Genomic DNA, 21,916 nt, shown 5'->3' on the forward strand with positions numbered 1-21,916 from the left:
CATTTACCAGTATTCACTAATCACATTTCAGCCCTTTTCTAATTCACTTTGTTCTACTTTAATTTCTCCCTCAATTCTTTTGAAAGCTTATCATAGGGCCTGAACAGACAGGCCAAAATAAAGCAGCTTCAGGTCACTTTGGATACATGCATCTTAAAAGTCCAGAAGCCGCACCAAAGCCACGCTCCATTCCTTAGGACTGGAGCATGGCTTTGGTGTGGCTTCCGGCCTCTTAGGACGCATGCATCATTTAAACAGCATCCCTCCAAAGTGACCCGAAGCAGTTTCATTTTGGCCTGTCTGTTTGGACTCTAAATATCTCATTTCTAGCATCATAACAAACCATTCTTTAGGTGTTTGTTTAGGTGTTTGTTTAAATACACCTCTTCTATTTCTGAATCCAGCTTGGGCATCTGGTTCTCTGTAGATAAACAGTTCTGTTGCTGTGCCTGGGATTTATTTCTCGCAAGTGCTTTGAGAGCTTTTTTGCATTTCCGTTGCCTGTTATAACCAATATGTTTTGTTTTGATGTCTAATTGACATCCTCCTGGATGCCAATGTAGAATGTTTCAATTTCTTTATTGTCTATCTCTGTGGTGGAAGCATAAACCAGGATTACAGTCATATTGACAGATTTTCCCTGGAGTCTTATTGATATTATACAGCCAGACTTCTCATTATATCTTCTGATTGCTTTTGTTATGTCTTGCTGTGCTATTAATGCCACTTCTTTTGGCTTTGATCGTCATTTCCAGAGTAAAACACTGCAATTATCTGATTGAAAATGCCCCATCCCTGTCCACTTCAGTTCACTCTCACCAATTATGTCTGTATCCAGGCATTTCGTCTCTTGTTTTACAATTTGTAGCTTTTCTTAATTCATGCTTTTCACATTCCCTCTTCCTACTACCTAAGTTGTGCAGCTTCAGACTTTCTTTCAGCTCTGAGCATGTCAGCAGCTGAACAGGGACGTAGCCAGGATTTTGGGAAGGGGGGGGTCCAGACTAAATGCCACCATTATAATGGGGCTTGGGTGTGGTGGCGCAGCAGCACACACCATTCTTTTTATCTAACGGATGGGGGGGTCCGGACCCCAAGGAACCCCCCCCCCCCTTGGCTACGTCCCTGAGCTGAATATACTTTTGGCTTGAGTCCATTGCCCCATTAGACTCAGCACTACCCATACTTGCCCTCTACACTTTCCCAGCACCTTGTTGAGTATCCATATTGACACTATTCTTTCATGGTAGTGGGTTTATGTGGTCCAGGGAAGAAACAGGATGTTCATTGCTGTTGGTAGCAATAGCATTGTTGCTGGTAGATGTTAGATATCTTTAGTATGTTTGATTACTGCACTGCCTGTTTCATTTCATTTTGTGTTATGTCTCTGTGTGTGGCTTTTTTCATTGTATTTTAATATTTTATATTACTGAATAGTTATAATTTTTATTATGTAATTGTTTGTAAAGCACTATATACATGGCTGGTTCCAAATAAATAAACAAATAAACAAACAAATAATGGTAGGATCTCTCATGTCAAGCAAGCTTTTATTCAGGAGCCAGAATAATTGTTCCAAACAGCTACTGAACAGCAGCAGTAGTGGAAGGTGACACTCATGAAGGATCTCTCAGATAGAATGGTAGTTCTGTGCAGAATAAGACAATGGTAAACCACTTCTTATTTTATTTTTTTAATGTTTTAATTATTTTATTTTCCCACATAAAAACAAAACTTTAAATCAATTGTTGTCCTAATTACACATCCCTTACAATAATCAAAGCTGCTAAAAGCCCAAGTTAATTGCTTTTGCCCCTTCACTACAGCTTATTCAGCACACACGATTTGAGTGTTTATACACAATCCTTTTCCAGTTATATCTTTCTCCACTTTTTCCTTTACTTTTCCTTTTGTAAATGTATTTTCAACTCTCTATGTCTGTGTCTCTATGTCTCATGTTTTTGTTTATTTGCATTCTGATTAGTCTTTCTGAAACTCTCTCTCTCATTACCCCTTTCCCTTATAACAGTTGTTTATTCATTTTATTTGTTCATTATCTTTATACTCTTTGTGTGTTAAGCCTGTTAATATTTTTTCACACCTGTTCGCTAGAATTGTTGTTAGTATTTTGTAATCGCAATTCAATAATGATATCGGTCTATAGTTTTTTGGGTCTTTCCCTTCTGTTGGTATTAATGAGATGTTTGCTAAATTCCAGGAGTTTGGTTTGTCTTCCTCCAATATTTTGTTGTATAGATGTTTCAATGGGGTTATCAATTCTTCCTCTAGATCTTTATAGTAGGCGGCTGTTAAACCATCAGGTCTTGGGGCTTTTCCTGGAATGGTAAACCACTTCTGAATGCTTTTATCTTGAAAACCGTATGGCAAGATTGCTCTAATACAGATTTGAAATCTATCATGACAAACACAACTACACTGATTTTTAAAAAAATATTTATCTATTACTATTGGTTTTTGTTCTATTGAGGGTACCACTCACCCTGTCTTTAGAAAATGGTTTGAAATGGAGAAGTTGTAGAGAAAAAAACAACCATCCCACTTTCTCAAGTCCAAGGTGACATAAAACAAAACCAGATTCATGTGAGAGATGAGGGAAAGAAGCATGTGACATACTGAACAATGACCATGGATGGCTTCAGGTTCTCACTATATAGAAATGTGTTGACCTTTCCCCCTGTGAAAATAAAAGCATTTATTTACTCTACTGAACAAAGAACATTAATCACTAGTGTATTTCTGTGTGGGTTCTTCTTTGGCAGGATGATTTCGATTATACCATCACAATGGAGGAACAGATTCATCTGCTATGGGAGGCCAAAGTACAGTGTGAGCAAAACATCTCATCTCAGCTACAAGCAGAAGAAGGTGAACTATCTAAATAAGCTTTGTGTGCTGCTCCATATCCCATTTGATACTTCCATTCACAATCTGTAGAATGTTTTTAGTGTTCAATAGCAGATGCTGGATTCTATGTGAGAGGGTTGACAAATCTGTCCTGGATTGTACTCTGATCTTTATAAACAAGATATTGCCTGTGTGGAGCCTATTTTTGGGGTTGGATGCAGCATGTTGGATCACTCAGACTAAAATCTGGAGCAGATGCACTACACTGACTTTGGAGACACCAGCTTCCACGCCCAGTACTGAAAGTTAGATGGAGCCATGTGAAGGCAACCTTGCTTTCTGTATTTGGACAGAACGTAATGGAACTCAGGGAAATGTACCCTCACTTGCTAGAGCTGATCCAAGCACAATCAGATTCTCAGGCAAGCCTTCACATCTCACAATCATCCATAGGTTTATTATTGTCACTCTTCTTATCTTCCCTTCCTCCAAAAAGCAAACATGTCCTACCCTTTTCTGTGAGATCGGTTAGACTGACAGACAGTGACTGGCTCAAGTGGGTAATTTTGAGGACATTTTTCCTCAAAGGGGGTAGGAATAACCTTTTCATTTGCTTCATTGTTTCCCTCTCCCTTACAGCCTCCCTTCCCTTTTTACTAGGGGGCCATTCAGACTTCCTTTTACCCCGATTTCCAAACCGGATTAAAAGTGAGAAGTTCCTGCTGGCGCTGGTTTGTACACACCTGGATCTGAATGTTGCACACCAGTTTTGGAGAAAATCCCCCTCAGCCCGGATTTTCTGCATACTGCAGAAACAATCCGGATTGATGCAGCTTTAACCGCCATGGCTCAGTGTTATGGAATTTTAGGGATGGTAGTTTGTTCTGGCACCAAGCTACCATTCCCAGAATTCCATAGCATTGGAGGGAAACCCCAAGAAACAGGCTTGAGAAGTTTCTCCTCATCAGAGTTTGTGAACATTTGAAAAGTTCTTTGATTGCTTCCCCTCCCCACAAGTATTTAGACATTCTCTCCAGCCGTAAAATGTAATCAGCCTAAGTATTTACAATTTTTTTTTTAGTGTAAGTGTAATGTAGTGGCACTTTTTCTGTACCTTTCCTATTTCTGTTCCCATCTAAAGTATAATGAAGCAGTGGGTACTGTTTAGGAGCCCTGGTGGTGCAGTGGTTAAATGCCAGTACTGCATTTACCCCTCTAAACCCCTCTTAAAAGTCAGTCAAAAATTGCAAGCAACAAGATTTGTAGTGCTAGCCAGAGAGAGACTGCAGGTTGATGTGATCAGTTCCCTCCCACCAGTGATCGACTATTCAGGGAACAGTGGTCCTGTTGCAATTCTTCAATGCATCGTCATTTACTATTGGGAGAAGGATGGTCATGTCATCCTGCAGTGCCCTGCATACAATGCCACTGAACTCTGTCACTCAGGGTGTCTGTCACAGGCCTTTAAGGTGAGTTTGGGGGTTGAAGTAGGAGATGGAGTGTAGGTACAGTGTCATAGCTATGCCTCTGATGCAGGACCTCAGGCATAGATTATTGCTGTCATACAGTCTGAAAAACGATTTCTTTATCGTTCTGACCTTAGCTGCATGTCTCAGTTCTGTTGGGATGATGTATTGTGCTAAATCTGGGGTTAAATATGGCCACAGTGGCATATGAGAACCAGTAATGGTTCAAGTCTTGGGCTAGGAGACCAGGGTTCAAATCCCTGCTTAGTCATGGAGACCCAGCGGGTGGCTTTGGGCAAGTCACACTCTTCTGTCAGCCACAGAGGAAGGCAAAATCTAACCTCCTCTTAACAAACTTCGCCAAGAAAATGTAGGGAATACTGATGTGTATACTATGCAGATTGAAGAGTGGCCCACTGCAACATAAGCTTCTCATATAAGACAGGATAGAAATATGCAGGATGATCTGGTAAGATTAAAAAGTAAAAGTAACATTTATTGTTGCAAGAAATCCATCAGAGATAAGAAAATAGATAGACAAAAGAAAGATTACTTATACTTCAGTAAAAGAATGCCTAATGCTGGCTCTTATGTATGTGTATGAATCATCCTGGGGCTGAAAAGTCTCATGGATGCTTCCTTCTCAGACCAAGGATTGCAAAACACTAACACTAACATTTGGGAGAGAAGGGGGGGGGGGGGAGTGACCTCTGCAGGCAAGAAGCCAAAAATGCTTAAGATACATAGATCAAGAAAGGAATGTGGAAGCAGGCATACATTTTAGGATTTCCTTTACCTCTAATTATTAAAAAGAAGCATTGATGCCTCTTTGCTTCCAACAGAGAACCGCAGGACGGGCTCACTTTATGTTCACCATAAGTTGAAAGCAACTTGAAACCACACAACAAAAACAGTGATACATGTCTTTCTTTACTTCCCATTTGAATTCTTAGCCGCCTGTGAGAAATTGTTCAGGAACTTCAGCAGATCCAAAATTCATCATCCGGCATATTGACTGAGGCATGTTGCAAATGAGCTTGTTGCAAATATTCTAAGAGTTAATAGGAAAATCCCACTACTAATGTATGGGCGATCAAACAAATTCTGTATACTTGATGATGAAATTCAGCAGCTGTACACAGAAATGCGGTGACTTGGTGGTTAAGATGCCAGTCCTGACAATGAGAAGGTTCACAGTTCGAGGCTTGAGTGCTGCATGATGGGGTGAGCTCCCATCACTAGTCCCAGCTTCTGCCAACCTAGCAGTTTGAAAGTATGCAAATGCAAGTAGATAAATAGATACCGCTTGAGTGGGAAGGTAACAGTGTTTGGTGCAGTCATGCTGGCAACATGATCATCAGTGCAGTCCTCGGACAATGCTGACTCTGGCTTAGTAACGGAGATGAGCGCAGCCCCCTACAGTCGGTTACGACTAGACATTCATGTCAAGGGACTACCTTTAGCTTTTACAAAGCGTGCATCTGAGGAAGTAGGCTCAAATCTATGAAAGCTCATGCTCCCAACTTCTTTCTTTCAGTTAGTCTCAAAGGTGCTAAAAGAACCCTTGCATACTGATTTTCCAGACTAACACAGCAATGTCTTTAAAAAAACTTCCTAGTTGTCCTTGTCTGTATTTTAGGTTCACTGTTGGCTCATGCAATCAAAATGCTATTTTTAAGAGGCTCATGCAATCAAGAGGCTTATTTCTTAGGTGGAAAATACTCCCTGCCGTTGACCTGACCTTGACTAACGTAAGGGTGGGAAGCACTTAAAAAGTGCATACATATATTGTACCTCTCATGTTTCTTCTTCTTCTGTGGCTTCTGTTTGCAATGTGTTTCTTTCTTCTTTTTTCCTCTTTAGGAGGTGACTGCTTTCCAGAATGGGATGGCATAATCTGCTGGCCTATGGGGTCAGCAGGGAAAACCGTAGCTGTCCCGTGCCCTCTTTATATATATGACTTCAATCACAAAGGTACCAGCTCTACATATCCCACTGGGTTTATCTTTCACAACATCTAGCTTGGGCAGAACAAGGGAGAATGAGCAAAAAGTTTAGGGGAAATGGACACTCGTCAATTTTATTTAAACAGTGTGTTGCACTAAAATGCAATGAATGTATTTAAAAAAATGTTAAAATACAAAGCTAGCGATCTATAAAAAGTAATTCAAGCCTGTGGGCCACGCCCTACAGACATACACGTAAAATGAACAATCAGTACTGGGCCAGAAAACTGCAAATCCCATGGGAACATATACAGTACAAAAAATATCAGTTCATTTGTGCCTCACAAAATGAAATAGAAGGGTATGCAACCAGTTAGAGAGTGCACAATGACTAACAAATTAAAAAGGGATAATGCAGTATGCCCATTACAAAATACTAGATATTGACCAAACGCGTTTCGACATATGTGTCTTCCTCAGTGGTCATGTACAAATGAAACAATCTTGGAAAGATACTTATAAGGTGTATGGGGACATCCCGTCTCTATGGGTAAGTTGTAGCTCCCAATGGACCAAATATCCTGCCTAGGACTGGGATGTCCCACACACAGTAGCAAGCTCTGTGAGGCACAAATGAACTGATATTTTTTGTACTGTATATGTTCCCATGGGATTTGCAGTTTTCTGGCCCAGTACTGATTGTTCATTTTACGTGTATGTCTGTAGGGCGTGGCCCACAGGCTTGAATTACTTTTTATAGATCGCTAGCTTTGTATTTTAACATTTTTTTAAATACATTCATTGCATTTTAGTGCAACACACTGTTTAAATAAAATTGCCAAGTGTCCATTTCCCCTAAACTTTTTGCTCATTCACCTGCTTGTGTTTGTTTAGGGATTCACCTCCCAGCTTTTTTCCAGAACAAGGGAGAAACATCACTAAACTGGTTAAGTCTTATTTCCTTCTTGCAGGGACAGCATTCAGGCGCTGTAGCTCAAATGGGACGTGGGCCTACGTGCCAAGTTTAAACCGAACGTGGTCTAATTATTCAGAGTGCCTTCACTTCCTGCAAACAGAAAACAGCCCTGGAAAGGTATGGGCTCTTTCTCCAGTTTAGGGGGTGGAAGTGTAAAGCTACTTTTGGTGAGACAATGCTGCTGCTGAGTATCCTAACTGCTCCTTTGTTTGTCTGTGCAAGTCGCATGTCAACGTATGGTGATGCCATGAATTTCATAGGGTTTTCTTAGGCAAGGAACACTCAGTGGTGGTTTTGCTCTCTGAAATACAGCCCACAGCACTTGCTGTTTGTTAGCGGTCTCCCATCTAAGGCTTAGCTTCCAAGATCAGATGGGATCTGATGACTTTAGGGTATTTAGACCTCACTTAGGCACCTATACTCAATAGCAAATCTGATCCTTACTTCCATTGGGGAAAGAGCACCATCGATTGCAAACCTTTTGAGAAGATTGCTCTATAAGAGATAAGGCATTCATGATGGTAATGATTTAATGATAATGCATACATGATGATAATGACTGAATGGGAAATGTGTTTTTCTGAGGTTACTTGGTTGTGAGGAGCTCACTTTTGTATAATCTCCAAAATAGAGCAACTCTCCAGTGTCACCAAGTGGGAAAGGGAATTTAGAAAAAAATGCTCAATGCCCTGCTCCAAACCCCACTATAATAAATATAAATTGCTTTGTGATGACACAGCTTCATTACAGAAGTGCAGGAAGCCATTCATAAAAACCAAGAGGCATTATATAGCACTTGTGCTCCTCAGAGAATTCTTTCCCAGGAGTTGATGACCCGGGCCACATCCACACTGCAGAAATAATCCAGTTTGACACAGTTTAACTGCCATGGCAGAATGCCATGGAATTCTGGGAATTGTAGTTTGTTGGGGCACCAGAGTTCTCTCCCACAGAGAGGTTAAATGTCTCACAAATGTAAAGTTCCCAGAATTCCACAGCACTGAACCATGGCTGTTAAAGTGGTGTCAACCTGGATTATTTCTACAGTGTGGATGTAGCCACAGTGAACTTTTTTCTACCATGTTAGGCTTTATTTCCATGTATACTAGAATCATGTGGACTGGAATCTTATCCCATCATGAGATCCTGACCATATTTACTTAATAGGCCTTATTTTCATTTTCATTTCTTTATTTTTAAGGTTAAATTATAATTTCTGAATCCATATTGCGACAGTAACTTTCCAGGTCAGCCAAAAGGGGGGGAAAGTGTGTGCAAACTTTTGAGATCACTAGAACAGGCAGAAAAAGAATTGATCTTGAGGCATGACTTTAATATTGGGTCTGTTCCTCTCCTTCCTCATCCCCTCTGCTTTTTGAAACATTTTGACTTGTAATTGGATTTTGGAATTTATTTTATAACCAACCTCTGCTTTTATTGTAAATTGCAATTGTGCACCCAGATGAAAAATATCCTAGAAGTTGTTCTATTGTTCTTCCAGAGGGAATTCTTTGAGCGCCTCTACATTATGTATACAGTTGGATACTCCATCTCCTTCAGCTCTCTAGCCATAGCAATTTTCATCATAGGCTACTTCAGGTGAGTTACCCATTTTTATCTCCCGGATCTCACCATTTTCTTTTAAGTTATGTGCTACGAGTGGGGAATTCTTCAAATACTAAGGGCCACATTCTTTTGGGAGCCACCTGCTAATAGCAGACATGGCCAAAGCCAGAAATGAGTAGTGCCAAAACACATGCCTAGCTACACATTGTATTTGCATCCAACCTGCTTCGTTTTAGCAAGATTAGCAACAAAGGGAGCGAATTTGTAAAACTTGCCAGTTTTGGGGTAGGTGGGGAGAAAACAGAGCAGACAGCAGGCATGAGGAAAATAAAGGTGTCTGTTCTGAGAGCAACTAGAGAAAGCTGAAGGGGAGAAAAGGAGAAGCAGTAGGATGTGGGGAGAGAGCAAGAATGAATTTCAGCACCAGCAACAATAATCACAGTTCATCTGGTCTTTTACGGTGGCTGGTAACTTGCAGTGTATTTTAGCTTCAGCCCAGCTCTGTCCAGGGCAGCAGGGTGGAGAACTATTGGGAAAGCCATAGGCGATCCAATTCCCACCTCTACAATGGGGTAACTACTACAGTCCCAGGCAGATGAGAGAGGGGCAAATCAAAAGTGAACAGGAGGGATAGAGAGTTGTGGGGAGGGAGAAAGGGAAATATCTCAAAATCACCCTGGAGACAGAACCCTGGACAGTACTTGCACCTTGTATTTGAGATGCAGGAGAATTTAATTTAAAGTGAACGGCAACACACTGAGATGGGTGAGGAAATCTCACATGGGTCCCAAAAGAACTTGGAACTTGTAATGGCAGAGAGCTCAGGAGATGGTGGTGGGGAGGATAGTCCAAATAGGGGGTAAGGCCAACAGTTTGGGATGAAAAGACATGCTGGCATGTTGTACACCAAGTTCTGAACTACAGTACCTAAACGGAACCTCTATGTTCAGAAATAGTATACCTCTGGTTGTTGGATCATGGGGCAAAACAAGGCCATTGACTTTATCCCCTGTCAGCATTGGAAGCAGGATACCAAGGGCCCAAACAGACAGGCCAAAATAAAGCTGCTTCGGGTCACTTTGGACGTATGCTGTTTAAATGATGCATTTGTCCTAAGTGGTTGGAAGCCACGCCAAAGCCACACTCCAGTCCTAAGGATGGCAGTGTAGCTTTGGTACAGCTTCTGGCCTCTTGAGATGTGTGTGTCATTTAAACAACTTAGGCCTGTTACAGACTGCCAAAATAAAGCTGCTTCGGGTCTCTTTGGAGGTATGCTATTTAAATGATGCATGGGTCCTAAGAGTCCGGAGGTTGCGCCAAAGCCACACTCCATTCCTAAACACTGGAGTGCAGCTTTGGTGCAGCTTCCAGATTCTTAGGGTGCATGCATCATTTAAACAGCATACCTCCAAAGAGACCCAAAGCAGCTTTATTTTGGCAGTCTGTAACAGGCCCAAGCTAGGTCTGATCCATTAGGGCTCCAGTTAAGTTTTTGTGTTCTCTTTAACAGTTTTTTCTCCCCCACTTCCCACAGGAGGCTCCATTGCACCCGGAACTACATACATCTACATTTGTTTGTCTCATTCATGCTCAGGGCTACCAGCATCTTTATTAAGGACAAAATAGTTCATTCTCATATAGGAGCGAAAGAGCTTGATGCACTGTTTGTGGGTGATCTAAGAAACATTATAGTGGCTCCAGTCACAGACAAGTCTCAGTACGTGAGTACTTCTCTCTTCCTCATATTCAGTTTCCTCCAACCTACACAAATCGGATTACTGCAAATATTCTCTTGTTCAGCCAATATGAGAGGATATTTTTTAAAGCGACCCATGGGAATCAGCTGATACATGCTGTGTTCTGTTTAAACATATCTCCTGATGTGATTACCCCTTAAACTAGTATTATTGTCCCCTTGGGTCCATTTAGCTGCAACAAAACCATATAAAAATTACAGAATTAAATGTATTTTCAAAGTGCTCAATCAGCTGAAAATATTGGGAGGGGTACCTCTTGTAAGATCACTTGTATATTTTAAGTGGGTCCATCACATTAATCCTGGCCTATCTTGAGGCCTGATTAAGGCATGTACAGATTGGAGTACAGTTGCATTTCAGAACACAGCAGTGGATCGCAAGGATTGGCATCTCCTGGTGCATTAATTCATGGTGTCACTCCTGCTTGATCTTCCCCCATACTACACTATACAGAATCCTTAGTGATGTTTTTGTAGTAATGTTACTCATAAGTCGTAATTTCTGTATACCGCTGAATGTAATGGTATTGGTTGTGACATGAACAACTAGCAAAATTAAAGTTATATTTTTAAATTACAATGTTATATGCACAGCCTAAATGTATTTCCATGTAAATAGTTTAATGGGGTTAAAGTGAAAAATTTGGTAAGATTTGATGTGTTTTTAAAGAAATTTTAAAAATAAAAATTTAAAAATATATATATTTAAAAATTTAATTAATTTAAAAAACCAAAGACTTGGTGTCTCTTCTCTGTTCCCCCACTGAGCCCCTCTCCCACCATCTCTTCAGAGCTTGTTTCTGCCAAAAGGCAGATGTTTGGGAAGCAGTGTTGTCACCCTTTGTTAGGGTGTCACCTGGTGTGACCCACACCCCCTCCCCCCCAGTGACAGAAGATGAGCACTTGCCTTAAAATGAGTGAGCCCCTTGGTCCATCTAGCTCAGTACTGTCATCTCTGACTTCAGGGTTTGAATCAGGATTCTTTTCTAGTGCCACCTGGCAGTCCCTAATGTTTCCTGGTGATCTCCCATCCAAGTACTAAACATTCCTTATCCTGCTTTGCTTTCCAAGATTAGACATGGTGAAGTACATAGGTTCAAGGCTGTGTAGTGGTACAGTGTGTAGCAACAGTGGTAATGTCAGAGACAGAGGTTCTAATCCAGTGAAAGCATCCAATTTTCTTCCTTGAGGTATTCTATATGAGCACCAATGCACTTAGTTGGATATTTAAGCAAACACAGTTATAATTCTCACTCATTGTGTTGCTGAAGAAAATACCAACATGACACCAGTGTTGCACTGCAGACACAGAACTTTATCGCATGGGCCTTGGAACGGGCCTGTTGCGTTCCAAAAAGGGGGTGTTCTGGGAACGTGATGGGCCCAGGAATGCATCTTACCACACCCTGGAATGCCACCGCTGCCACCGGACATTCCAATCACATTCTACATTCTTTCCAGGGGGCACGATTTTGGAGAACGCTTTTGAACAGTTCTCTGAAATTGTGCTCCCTGGAACGGATGTAGGACATGATTGGAATGTCCAGTGGCATCGGCGGCGTTCCAGGGTACGATAAGATTCTGTTCTCAGAATGCCCCCTTTTTGTTCCAGGGCCCATGCGATAAAGTTCACAGTTGCCGCAGAGGTATAGAACTGGTCTAGAAAAATGCATTTCAGTAGCTGGCAATAACCGTGTGGAAAGCCCTTTGTTAACATATCTGACATTGGCTATTCTTAAAAACTTATAAAGACATAAAGACATTAAATTATAAAGTAAAAGCACAAATCAATACAGGAAGACAAAAAAGAATGGTAAGACTTCTTCTCCACTAAACACATCTAATATTGACTTTCATTCCTCTGATAAATACACTAAGGCCTTTAAAGATGGAAGATTAAGATCAATTTGCATATATATTATTGGATTTAATTATTTCCCCAACTGCAGCAACTAGATTTCTTTGTGGCTTGATTAACAGGTCTGGTGCAAGATTACCGTGGTGATGTTTATATATTTCTTGGCGACCAACTACTACTGGATCTTGGTTGAAGGCCTGTATCTGCACAGCTTAATATTTGTGGCTTTCTTTTCGGATACCAAATACCTGTGGGGTTTCATCTTGGCAGGCTGGGGTAAGATACATCATCTGTCATTCAAGGAATTTATCTGCATGTAAAGCTAAAGTGGAGCTGTCCATTCTGAACTTAATGAATTTGTAACTGTCATGTAATTGTCCCATAATGCTGTTGTTCTTTTTCTAAAGGCAAAGTTGTAGGAGCAGATAGTGAAGTCCTATGCATGTTTACTCAAAAGAATGACTTAGGGCTTGCTTATACTATAAATCAAACTGATTTAATCATCATACCTTTTCCTCAAGGAACTTGGGGGGAAATTTGATTCCCTAAGAAAGGATGGATGTGTAATGATCTTTCAACTCTACATTTCTCAGAGGTATTTGAGGGAAGCCATCAGAATTAAATTCAGATAAAATAATGATAAATCTTTTTCTGTGGCCTAGTAACCATTCTTTATATTCTATGACTATTTCCTGCCAATTATGGAGTCTTCTTGGATTGAAGCATTACCTCTGTGACAAGCATTTATTATACAGTGAATTAGTGGTTTGAGGGGGCTATATCTAATGAACTCAAAGATCTGCATGCCAGTGGAGAAGCCTTTTCTCCTTCTGGAAAGCTTTCTTTCTTTTCTTCTTAAGAGCACTTTATAGTCTTGCTTGACATGAAACCTCAGATGTGTTGAGAATAAGTATGGATCAATAACTGAAAAGCACAAGAATCAGTGAGGGGGAATAAGCGAATGGTTCTCACAGATGGATATAGAGATCTTTTTTCTTAAGGATCAGTAGTGGGATTATTGTTTTTAAAAACTGTTTATAAAGGATTTAAAAGGAGGGCTAGGCAGAAAAGTGGAAGGTTTGTCAATGATATCCAGTGAAGATGATTTTAAAAGAAATAGAGAGAGAGGAGAAGAAAAAAATGGAAAGAGCTCAAAGAGGGCCTCTCCAGGCTGGATGGATGTACTTTAAAATGGCATATGCAGTGTATTATAAGTAAATGTAAAGTGATGCAAATGGGGTAAACAATAAAAAAGTACCCTAACCAAAAAGAAAGTGTCTTGTGACACATTAATGGTATATGTTTTGATGAACTTTAGTGCACTTCATCTGTTGCATGAAGTATTATAAGTACACAAATGCATACCATGTTTAGCAATTCATGCATTTGATGAAATAGACAGGACCCAAGAAACCCTTATTTGTTGCTGTTGTTATTAATTGCTGTCAAGTCAGCTTTGACTTATGGTGACCTTATGGATGAGAGATCTCAAAGTCATCCTATCTTCAACCACTCTGCTCAAGTCTTGCAGGCTCATGGCTACGGCTTCTTCGATTGAGTCTATCCACCTGGAATGCATCTTCTTCTTTTGTACTGCCTTCTACCTTACCAAACATTACTGCCTTTTCTAGTGAGTCATGTCTTTCATAATATGTCCAAAGTACAACAGTCCCAGTTTATTCATCTTGGCTTCTAGGGAGAATTCAGGCTTGATTTCCTGTAGGACCTATTTATTGTCTGCCCTTGCCATATGCGAGGGATCCATTCTGGACCCCCCTCCCCGTGTAAGACAAATTTCATATATGCTGCAGTCCTATTGATTACAATGATGGGGCACTCCATTGTGTCCCTCGCCACTCCCCGTCCATGGAAGCTTAAATCTGTGTACAGCAAGGGCGCATATGCCAAGGGCAGACTGTATTTGTCTTTCTAGCATTCAACAGGGTCCATAAAACTTCTCCAGCACCATATTTCAAATGAATTGATTTTTTTCCTATCACTCTTCTTCACTGTCTAGCTTTCACAACCGTATATAGAAATAGGAAATAGAATGGAATGGATAATCCTGACTTTAGTCCCTTATGCCCATACCAAATATGACTTCACTTCTTGAAATCACTTTTACATTTGATCCAGGCAATGTGGTGAGAAGCCTAATGAAAAGGATATGGAAGCAGTGAAAAAGACAAATTCCACTTTAGAAGTCATTAGGAAAGGCACTGAAAAGAAAAACCACAATATCACATTGTCTTTATGATGTAACCATAGCTGGGACACAGTGTGTATTTCTGGATATTATACTTCAAAAGAACATATTGTACAGGTGAGAAAGGTGCAGAAGTGAGCAACTAAACTGATTAGAAGGAAGGAGCTTCATAATACAGGTATACCTCACGAACATCGCCGGATGGACAACACCAAAACCAAATAGATTATCTAATAGGAAGCAAAAAAATGGAGGAGATTATCACACAGGGTGAGGAGGGATCGCTTCCGTCCTTACCCCATCCTGAAGTCATCCTTATTGCATCCATGCTTATTCTGTCCTTTTCCTGTCAGTAACCCTATCATTGTATTAATGGGAGTTACCATTAATACACAGTGATGGGACCATGCTGCTTCGGTGATGGGAGAAGGACGGGATAAGCATGACGTCCCCTGAAAATCTTATCTATTACCATGTATGGTTGCAAGAGCTAAACACTGAGGAAAGCAGATAGGAGGAAAATCAGTTCATTTGAGATGTGGTGCTGGAGAAGAGTGCTGAGGATCCCATGGATAGCCAAAAAGACAAACAAATGGGTCCTAGAACAGATCAAGCTCAAAATCTCCCTGGAAGTCAAGATGATAAAGTTGAGGTTGTTGTACTTTGGTCACATCATGAGAAGGAATGACTCACTGGAAAGGAGCATAATGCTAGGAAGGGTGGAGGGATGAAGAAGGAGAGGACAACCGTGTGCTGTGCAAATCAACAGCACTATATAAATAAAGCATAACAACAACAACAACAACAACAACAATAATAATAATAGATGGATAGACTCTGTTAGGAGCTCATGGATATGAATTTACAGGACCTAAACAGAGCAATGGAAGATAGGGAGTCTTGGAGATGTCTCATCCACAGGGTTGCCCTGAGTCAGGATCAACTTGAGGGAGGTTACCAACAACAACAAAAAATGCTATACCTCTTTAGTCCAACATCCAAACCATGGTAGACAAACTGAAGGATTCAACTCCTGATATTTTCAGACAAATAGCATCAAGGCAAACATTGAAAAAAAATAACTAGAGATACTAAATGTCATCATGTTTTTTTTAAAAGATGAAGCTGTTCACCACTTTACTGGTTCAAGCAGCAAGATTGCACAGACTGGATATAAAAGATGCCATGACAAAGTGACTGCAATGATACATTAGAATCTATGAAAAAATCTTTAAAAATAAAATGATTTACCATCGGAAAAAACTAGTGGGAACATAGGCCTGAAAAAGTTGTAAAAATGTTGATGCATTCATTTTTATCCTGCCTTTTCCCCAATATTGAAACTCAAGGCAGTTAACAATAAACAAACAAACAAACAAACATTACTGTTAAACTGCAATTAAGCTACTTAACCTGCTGGATTATAATAGCTTTCACTTCCCAATGGAAGGACAGCAAGGAGAGAGCCATGCTAGTCTGGAACAGTCATCAAGGCAGCATCCACACTGCAGACGTAATCCAGTTTGACACTGCTTTAACTGCCATGGCTCAGTGCTATGGAATTCTGGGAGCTGTACTTTTGTGAGATATTTAGCCTTCTCTGTCAGAATGCTCTGGTACCCCACCAAACTACAAATCCCAGAATTCCATAGGATTGAGCCATGGCAGTTAAAGTGGTGTCAGACTAGACTATTTCTCCAGTGCGGATGCAGCCCAAGAAAGCTTGCTCCCATATTCCCACCAAACAAGGAGTTGTATCCTGACCAAGAAGGACTTTGGTGTGATCCATTAGGGCAGTTCTCATATTCTTATTTTGTTGTGACTGTTAAGCAGCTGCCTTTTTTGACTTTGCATTTTTGGAGGAACTACCATGGCACAATTTCAGAGTTGGAAAATGCCTCTCTTGCCTTGGCCACAGACTTTTATGGTGGTTCAGACAATATTGTCTGTGTTGTGACCCTCCCATGTTTTACCATTAGTCCTTCTGCCTTTTTTTTCTTCCTGGAAAAAATATATCAAGGAAGAAAAGATGCACAGTGGAATGGTAGAAACCCTCTTTGTGAAAGGGCCCATAGTTTCTGCTGTAGAAACTCTTTAGCTTCACTGACCTGTAAATCTGTGTCTGGTGTCTATCAGTGTTGGTTGATTCTGTGCCCCTTCAGGAAAAACATTTCTACAAGTATGCCTGGTAAAAATCTAGGTTATATCTTCCTAATATATAGCGTTCTGTTTTTAGGAAATGTGTCTGTGTAGGCAAGCATTCTGTGGAAGTGAGCCTCCTTAAAATGATGCATCCAGAGACTGATTTAGCACTTCATGTAAGAACTGATCCTCTGGGTCAGTCTCTTGCTTATGATTATGCCCAGTTTTGAAGAATGAAACCTTTTGCATTATACACCAAAGGAGAAGAATTTCTGCACCTGTGTTTGAAAGCGCTGTGTGTTGCTCACTGTTATGCTTGCATCCATACAGTAATTTTTTAAAGCACATTTGAAGAGCTGTCTAGCTAATGAGATTCTTGTAACAGAACACATCTACTCACAGTCTGTGCTGTGCTGTGCTGTTGCTGTTGTGCTCAGGCATCACATGGGGGAAGTTTCAATGCACACCTGAAATTACACGTGACGAGCCCCATCAAAACCAAGGCAATATTACCAGTCAAGATGTATGGCCAGTAGCTCCTTATTTTATTTTAATCAAGAGGAGTGGGTGGATGAATGCAAGTTTTATTCCTTTTTAAAGAGTGGAATGCTGATCCACATCAGCAATTCAGAGAAGCAAGAAACAGTAATATGAAGCAGCTTTCTCTGAATCAGACTGTTGACCAGTTCTGAAGTGTTGCAAAACATGGTAATCCTTTTTAACAAGAAGCAACAGATGAATTTCAATTTGTGTAGTGTCAAATACCAATGAAAGCAAAATTTTAAATACCAGTACTTTTCTTCTTTTGCGTTTGAATCTATTAAACCATTCTCACTGAGCAAGAGGTTGGGAAAGTTGCTTTTTTGGAACTAGAGTTCACAGAATCCTCCAAGTAATCTTGCCACTGGCCAGGGTGGTGTTCTGGGAATTATAGTCCAAGAATATAACTTTTCCAGTCTCACTGTTGTCTCTTAGCAGAGATTCTCTAAGGCCTCAGTAAAGGTTTTGTCCCAGCACTGCACTCCCAAGATTTGTTGTTTTGAAAAGAGACAATGAGCTTTATCGCATTGCGTTCCTTCCGTTCCTTCCGTTTCATTCTGAGCACGAAACGGAAGGAGCAGGGACGAGTGCGGAACGAGTGGGGGACGGATTTTACCGCATGCACCCGTCCTTCATTCATTCCGTTCCCCCTCTCTTCCGTTCTTAATCCGTTCCAGAGGGGGAAATTTTTGAGAACTGTTCTGAACAGTTCTCAAAAAGAGAGGGGGAACGGAACGAGTGAGGGACGGGTGTGTGCGGTAAAATCCGTCCCCCACTCGTTTCCATTTCCTGCCGGGCCGGGCCAAAAACCCGGTGCGATAAAGCTCAATGAGTACTGAATTGCATTGCCACCCAGCTCTGTCCTTTTTAAATGCGCACCTGCACCCATGCACATATATGCCGCTTTATAGTTTTGGTTATTGCTGGTCAATGACCGAATAAAATTTTAAGTAAGTAAGTAGTTTTGGTCAGGATGTATTGTTCCTTCAAAATCGCTCTTGCATTGGGGCATTTATATGCAGGGTTGAAGGTGCACATTTCCCAGGCTAAATTGGAATATCTCAGCTTCTTTTTGCTCCGTTTTTTAGCCCCGAAGCATGGCTTCTATCCGGTTTCTGCGGACAAATAGCTTTTTAAGGTAACATGATCGAAGTCTGTGATTCCCACACATTCTCATTGTAGTCTCTGCAAAAATTTATGTGAGCTTTTGAAGTGCTGCAAAACTTGGTAATATCTTTCAACAAGAAGCAGCAGATAAATTTCAGTTTGTAATAGAGTCAAATACCACTGAAAATAAGGATTTAAATGCTTTTCTTGTTTGAGTTTCAAGCTTTTAAAGCCATGCAGAATTCCAATCTAAGGAGGAAAAAAAGAGAACGTAATTTCCTGCTATTTTCTTCTACTTTATAGGTGAATCACATCCTTTATCTATTCTCTATTGTTTTTCAGTCAATCTGAAAACAAATACCATTTCTTGAAATTAGTAGGATTTGCTCTCATATAAAGTGCTAAATCAAGAAGTACATCAATCTACATCACACCTAGGGAAGTTCTAATGTAGATTATTTGATGTACTCCTTGGTTTTAGCAATTTACTCGGAAAAAAATGAATTTCATACCATTGCTAAAGAACTAAAAATCTGAAGGAACTATGGTTATTCTACTTAGAGTATAGATTTCTAATGGGTCAAATGTTTTTGTAGAGATGTGTGGCCACACAAGAAACTACCAGGCTATATACAAGTTTAGACTGACAGCAGACAAAATGAAAAGTGAAAAATGAAGGTGAAAGAAACAGAATAATCTGAGCTACTACCCTGTTAGTGTCTTGTACCAACTTATCTCCTTGAAGTTCTGTGTAGTTTTTGCTACACCTGTATAATGGTAGTTCAGCCCATCCTAAACACAGAAAGTTTGCAAGGGTGGTTGATTGTGGAAAATAGAGGAGAAATCCCTCCTAAAAATTGAAAGTGATATATTAGAGCCTGTTGTGGTGTGTGCACACCCATTTTTTAAAGTAATGGTAATTGACTAGTGAGAAATCATCTCATAGCTTCATGATGGAGCACATGCCATGCACATGGAAGGCCTCAGGTTAAATCCCTGGCATCACAAGTCAAGAGGATCAGGTCGCAGCTATTGGAAAAGACCTCTGGCCGAGACCTTGCATGATACTTTCAGCTGAAGAAGAACTCTAGTTCTTACCTTTGGGGCTCCAGATGTTTGAGATGTCAACTATCAGAATTCCTGAATAATGACCACAACTGACTGGGACTTCTGCCTGTTACAGACTGCCAAAATAAAGCTGCTTCGGGTCTCTTTGGAGGTATGCTATTTAAATGATGCATGGGTCCTAAGAGTCCGGAGGTCATGCCAAAGCCACACTCCATTCCTAAGCACCGGAGTGCAGCTTTGGTGCAGTTTCCAGATTCTTAGGATGCATGCATCATTTAAATAGCATACCTCCAAAGAGACCCGAAGCAGCTTTATTTTGGCAGTCTGTAACAGGCCGAAGTCTAAAACATCTGGAGGATCAGAGGTTGAGAGCCACTGGAGAAGATACAGGACTAAGTGGATCAATATAAGGCAAGGTCATACAGGCAGATTTATTGTAGGAGCAAGAGTTCCTAATTACTGTTACAAGTTATGAAATCCAAATGGAAAGGTGATGGCCATCAGTTCGCAAGTGATATTTTAAAACATTACATAAAATATTAAACATTTTTTATTAAAATACATTATATACCTAAAACATATCTTTGAAAGATCTGGGTTAAAATATCTTATAAAAATGTTTTATACAAATATATAAAAGCTGAGTATGAAAGTGACAGCTTCAGTCCCAACAGTTAACAACTGTGTGCTCAAATGCTGGGCTAATAAATTATTGTGATTTAATATCAATCATGGATCTCCATTAGACTAGGAACTTTATCGCACTGCGTTCCTTCCACACGTTCTGAGAACGGAACGGAAGGAGTAGGGATGAGTGCAGAACGAGTGGGGGACGGATTTTAACGCACGCATCCGTCCCTCATTCGTTCCATTCCCCCTCTCTTCCGTTCTTAATCCGTTCCAGAGGGGGAAATTTTTGAGAACTGTTCTGAACAGTTCTCAAAAAGCGTTCCCTTTGGAACGGAAGGGGCAGGGAAGAGAGGGGGAACGGAACGAGTGAGGGACGGGTGTGTGCGGTAAAATCCGTCCCCCACTCATTTCTGTTTCCTGCTGGGCCGGGCCGAGAACCCGGTGCGATAAACTTCTAGATGTCAATCCATATCTCTCTTAGCCAGTGGTGTAAGCAGAGAAAAAAGATTAGATTTGGATCTACTGGGTACACACTCTTGCTCAGTCACTGTATTAGAACCTGCTAATATATCTGACCCAATCCTGATTTTCTCCACCTGCCTCAGATTGTGCTTTGGATCATGCGATTGACATTTGAATTGAGAGTGCCAGTTCCTTGCAAACTACAAAGAAAATTAAAGTGGGTGCTTTTTTTGGTTTGGATTGTGAATTCTCAGAAGTTGTGCTTTATTGAAAGGAGGACTTATATCTTTCATGTTGTTCCTGTTCTTCCCAAATTCTTGTGTTGCTTTTCCCACGTGACAAGAAAAGACTTTTAAATTACCATTTCATTCCTCAGGGTCTATGTGGTCTAACAATTGGCAGTAAATTTTTTATACCTGTAGGGTTTCCGGCTATCTTTGTAGTGGCCTGGGCGGTGGTTCGAGCAACAGTGGCAGACGCGAGGTAAGTACATATGGCAAAGGCCCTTACTTGATTTTTTTTCTCATTCATAACTTGGAAAAGCTACTTCTGAGAATGTGATTTACTCCCCAGTTCCACCAAGTAGCATCACCAGTGGCCATGCTAGCTGGAGGATTCTGAGAATTTGAGTCCAAAACTTAATTTTCCCAAGCTCTTTTCTTATTTATGGAATCATTATGCTACCATTAGAAAAGGTTCTATATAGTGGGCCCATGGGGTCCAGAACCTGCCATGGATGCCAAAATCTGTGAATGCTCAAGTTCCATTATATACAATGGTATACTATAATGGTGTCCCTTATATAAAGTGGCAAAAAACTGGGTTTATTTTTTTGGAGGGGGGTATTTTCAAGCTGTGGATGGTTGAATCCATGGATGCTGAACCTGTTGATATGCATGGCCAACTCTCTCTGTGTATACATATATATATATATATATAGAGAGAGAGAGAGAGAGAGAGAGCATGCCCACTGTCATTAATTAAAAAAAAGTAGTTGTTCGGAGGGAAAAAAAATTGCAAGCTACTGGGAATCTAAAATATATTCTTCTTTTCAACATAGTTTACATACATAGTGTACATACATACAGAGACACCCAGTATTGTTTTTATAGATGCTAATAAGTATATCAGTGTAGTGAGTTTCATTGGAGGCATCTTGCTATGCACTCATAGCAAGGTCTGTTAATTTGAAATGCTCTTATATTTTAAAGGAATGGGAATTCATATTTTTGGTGGGTTTTTTTTGGCAAACAATACTGGAAATGTGTTTGTTTATTTAAAACCTTTTCATATCTGTACATTCAATTCAGAATTTCCAGGGCAGATTA

At 40.4% G+C, this 21,916-nt stretch overlaps 1 protein-coding gene across 1 annotated transcript in view; it reads left to right on the forward strand.

Moving 5' to 3' along the window:
• The window catches only part of PTH2R (parathyroid hormone 2 receptor), a 61,445-nt gene that overhangs the window by 10,829 nt on the left and 28,700 nt on the right, over positions 1-21,916 (forward strand). Inside the window, exons 2-8 of the mRNA XM_089478034.1 lie at positions 2,751-2,886; positions 6,195-6,305; positions 7,249-7,370; positions 8,755-8,852; positions 10,354-10,540; positions 12,556-12,709; positions 21,011-21,071. Of these exons, the coding sequence (XP_089334160.1) occupies positions 2,751-2,886; positions 6,195-6,305; positions 7,249-7,370; positions 8,755-8,852; positions 10,354-10,540; positions 12,556-12,709; positions 21,011-21,071 (869 nt within the window). The remainder of the gene's footprint in view (positions 1-2,750; positions 2,887-6,194; positions 6,306-7,248; positions 7,371-8,754; positions 8,853-10,353; positions 10,541-12,555; positions 12,710-21,010; positions 21,072-21,916) is intronic.

The sequence above is a fragment of the Sceloporus occidentalis genome, unplaced genomic scaffold (genome assembly GCF_023333645.1).
Source record: "Sceloporus occidentalis isolate IW3139 unplaced genomic scaffold, rSceOcc1.0.p SCAF_12, whole genome shotgun sequence".
NCBI lineage: Eukaryota > Metazoa > Chordata > Lepidosauria > Squamata > Phrynosomatidae > Sceloporus > Sceloporus occidentalis.